Genomic DNA, 2,979 nt, shown 5'->3' on the forward strand with positions numbered 1-2,979 from the left:
GTAGTGTTGTGTAGTTAATGTGCTGTCTTGTGTAGTTAGTGTGTAGTGTTGTGGATAGTTCTGTGTTGTGTGTCAGAACAATGAGGCGTTTTTTTTAAGTAACACAATAGTTACTTTTCAAGTAATTAAGTACTTTTAGAATCTTGTAACTCAGTTACTAACTCAGTTACTTTTTGAAGAAGTAACTAGTAACTATAATTAATTAATTTTTCAAAGTAACTTGCACAAAACTGATGACAGTTCATCACATGTGAAACGTTATTTAGTGGCCACATCTGAATTTACATCTAAAACAGTGACTTTGTGTTGTCGTGATATGTCATCACAACTGTAATTCAAAAGGCAAAATTCAATGTGCATCTGTAAAGTCACATGTTTAATACGTGTGCCAACTGTAAACATTTAACACTCTGTTTCTTCTAAACAGGCCGATTCACGGCGATGCTGTGATTATGTAGTGAAAACAGACGGATTGCTGAAGCTGATTGGAAAACTGGTTGTAATTCATTTAGGCTGGCATGGTGGGGTCAGGTGGGTCTTACATGTGTTCAACACTTCAGAGTTTGAGAAATTCATGTCTCGCATGCATGTATCACATTAGCAGTGGATCTGTGATGCTGCCTGCAAAATGCTTGTTTTCATTTGTTGTTTAAAATATCATCAAAGAAGAAATGAATTACGAGTAAAATCTGTTTCACAGCATCAAAGTGTGCAAACAAAGTATATTTGTACTTTGAATTAATCTCCTGAACAAACAAAACAGTCTTACTAAATGAAACTACTGTATGAATTTAAGGAAACTGATTTCTTCATTGCTGCTCGTGAATGTCCGTCTATCCTTTCACGCCACGTTTACAGAAGCATATCCAAAGAACAAACAATCCACGTGTGCAAAATGATTTTTATTTGATCTTTTGCTCAGTCAAAAACACACTGAATATACAAGCAGTTAGACTGGATCTGATTGCAGCTATATTTCAAACTCATAAACAAACATTTATATAATAAATACTGTTTTTGCCCATGTGCTTAAATGTGATGGCCTTTTCTGTTGGAGCACATTTACAGTACACTATAAATAACTTTAAGAAATTAAGCACATTTCAGGCCGTGACTAAACAAAAAAATCAAACTGGTATAAATATAGGTTCATCAGCAATAACCAAACTCCAGTCTTGTTGTGCAAATATGTATAATTGCAACAACAGTTGCTTCAGGGATGATGAATGATGCAATTTGGCTAACTGACCGGGCACACCAACGTTTTGCATATGGTCACGAGCACTAATCGCCCTGCACTCACTCATGATTAACGTCATGGAAATGAAACTTCATATGTTCTGTGCACGCGCTCAGACCAAACTTAGAGTTTGCTAAACCGCAGCACAAAACCTCCTTCGCTCATTTTACTGTGATGCTATTCAAATATGATACTGTGTCAGCCAATCAAATATCTCCAAAGGTGTATTCAGTGTGTATCGCTCTCACTAGACGCCAAAAGTCAACGTGACCGTGAACACAAAGGGAGAGAAAACAGAGAATGGCTTTGCATATTAGTTTGTTTCAGGTGATCGCTCTCATTTCAGGACCAACCATCATGGCAGCTGGACAGTGTAGCGGTAAGACCACACGCCTTTGGAGCCGACGTCATGAGTTTGATTCCCTCCCAGTATCCAGTAAGGGTCCTGGCTAGGCCCCCCCCATGCCGAACAGCGCGGCTGCAGCTCGGACGTTTCACTGCATGTTGTACTCTTTGTGATTGTGACCAATAAAGCTCGTTTCTTCTTTCTTTGCTCCGTGTCCAACCCAACCTAAGCCTGCCATGTGTCTTCACCAACAGTGTGTATAAAAAAAACATCAGTTCTGTCTCTGATAGAAACACATCGCCATGTGGACGAGTGAAACTGACACAGGATCTGATGCTAAACCAAAAGGGAATCCATCCGTTTTCTATCGAGTTCTAGTTTTGACTTAAAGGCCTTCAAATGGGAACAGACGCAGATCACAGGCCCACTCGGTTTGTTTGTGAACCGAGTGAAGCGCTGCATTTAAAGGACATCAAATCGATCCATAGTCGATTATAAGGCCGTGTGTAAATATGTGTGATACTCGAGTGGGTTTAATCAAACTCACTACCCTAACAAAACACATCAACTGCTCCCAGTTTGAATCATAACTCTGTTCTTTCTAATTCTGATTGGACCAGAGAAAAGTGTCCAAGCTTCAGCAAACAGACAGACCCAGCAGAGCCACGGGCACAAAGAGCTTCCTGTTTCAAATCGGACATTTTAGAAGCAGCCAAATGAACTTTCTCTGGGAATTCATTGGTACGGTGAAAAACAGATGCAGGTGAGTCTCTCCTGTGGAGAAGCTAAACAGACTGTGTGTCAGAAAAGTGTTAGCTTCCATTAGTAATAATGACAGATGTGCCTTTACGCCCAGTGGTCTGCTCTGCTGGTATGCGGAAGTGATCGTAGGGGGTGGAGCCGGTGCTGGTGGAGGTGCAGTAGCCCCGGAGGCTCTCTGGGTCATACAGGTGCTCCAGAGTGTAGCCGGCCAGGGAATATGCTGGATGCTTGTCCAGGTAGGGCCGCGGGTGTGTATGGGAGGGATAGAGGGCCGGAGCTGGTGTTGGGGAGCCTGAGCATGCCCCTGCACGACCAAAAGGATGTAACTGCAAAGAAAGGGGGGGCAGTTCTGTCTGGAGGTAGTCTTTGGGCTTATGGAGACACTCTGAACCTGGACTGTTGAGCTTAGACTGAGGGGCGGGGCTAGGCGTGGGGCTGATCACCTGACTTAAACCTCGACACAACATGGTCTGTAAAGGCAGAGGCCCTTGAGTGTACTCGGGTGTAAAGCACGACCCAGGGCCCTTGGGCAGTCCGTTTGCTGGCCCCAGTGAGGCCTCGGGTGCGGGGCCTTTGCGTAACTGCAGGCAACTTTCTTCTTCCTTGATCATCTGCTGCGTGGCTCGGATCA

The 2,979-nt window shown here is 43.3% G+C and overlaps 1 protein-coding gene across 3 annotated transcripts in view; it reads right to left on the bottom strand.

Moving 5' to 3' along the window:
- Positions 1–884: 884 nt before the first annotated feature.
- The window catches only part of sim1a (SIM bHLH transcription factor 1a), a 27,203-nt gene continuing 25,108 nt past the window's right edge, over positions 885–2,979 (bottom strand). For all 3 annotated transcript variants that reach the window (XM_080308216.1, XM_026185543.2, XM_080308217.1), the window contains one exon: positions 885–2,979. This exon is cut by the window's right edge and continues 126 nt beyond it. In XM_080308216.1, coding sequence (XP_080164342.1) covers positions 2,399–2,979 — 581 coding nt within the window. In that variant the 3' untranslated portion in view covers positions 885–2,398.

Source organism: Astatotilapia calliptera, chromosome 11 (genome assembly GCF_964374335.1).
Source record: "Astatotilapia calliptera chromosome 11, fAstCal68.1, whole genome shotgun sequence".
Classification (NCBI taxonomy): domain Eukaryota; kingdom Metazoa; phylum Chordata; class Actinopteri; order Cichliformes; family Cichlidae; genus Astatotilapia; species Astatotilapia calliptera.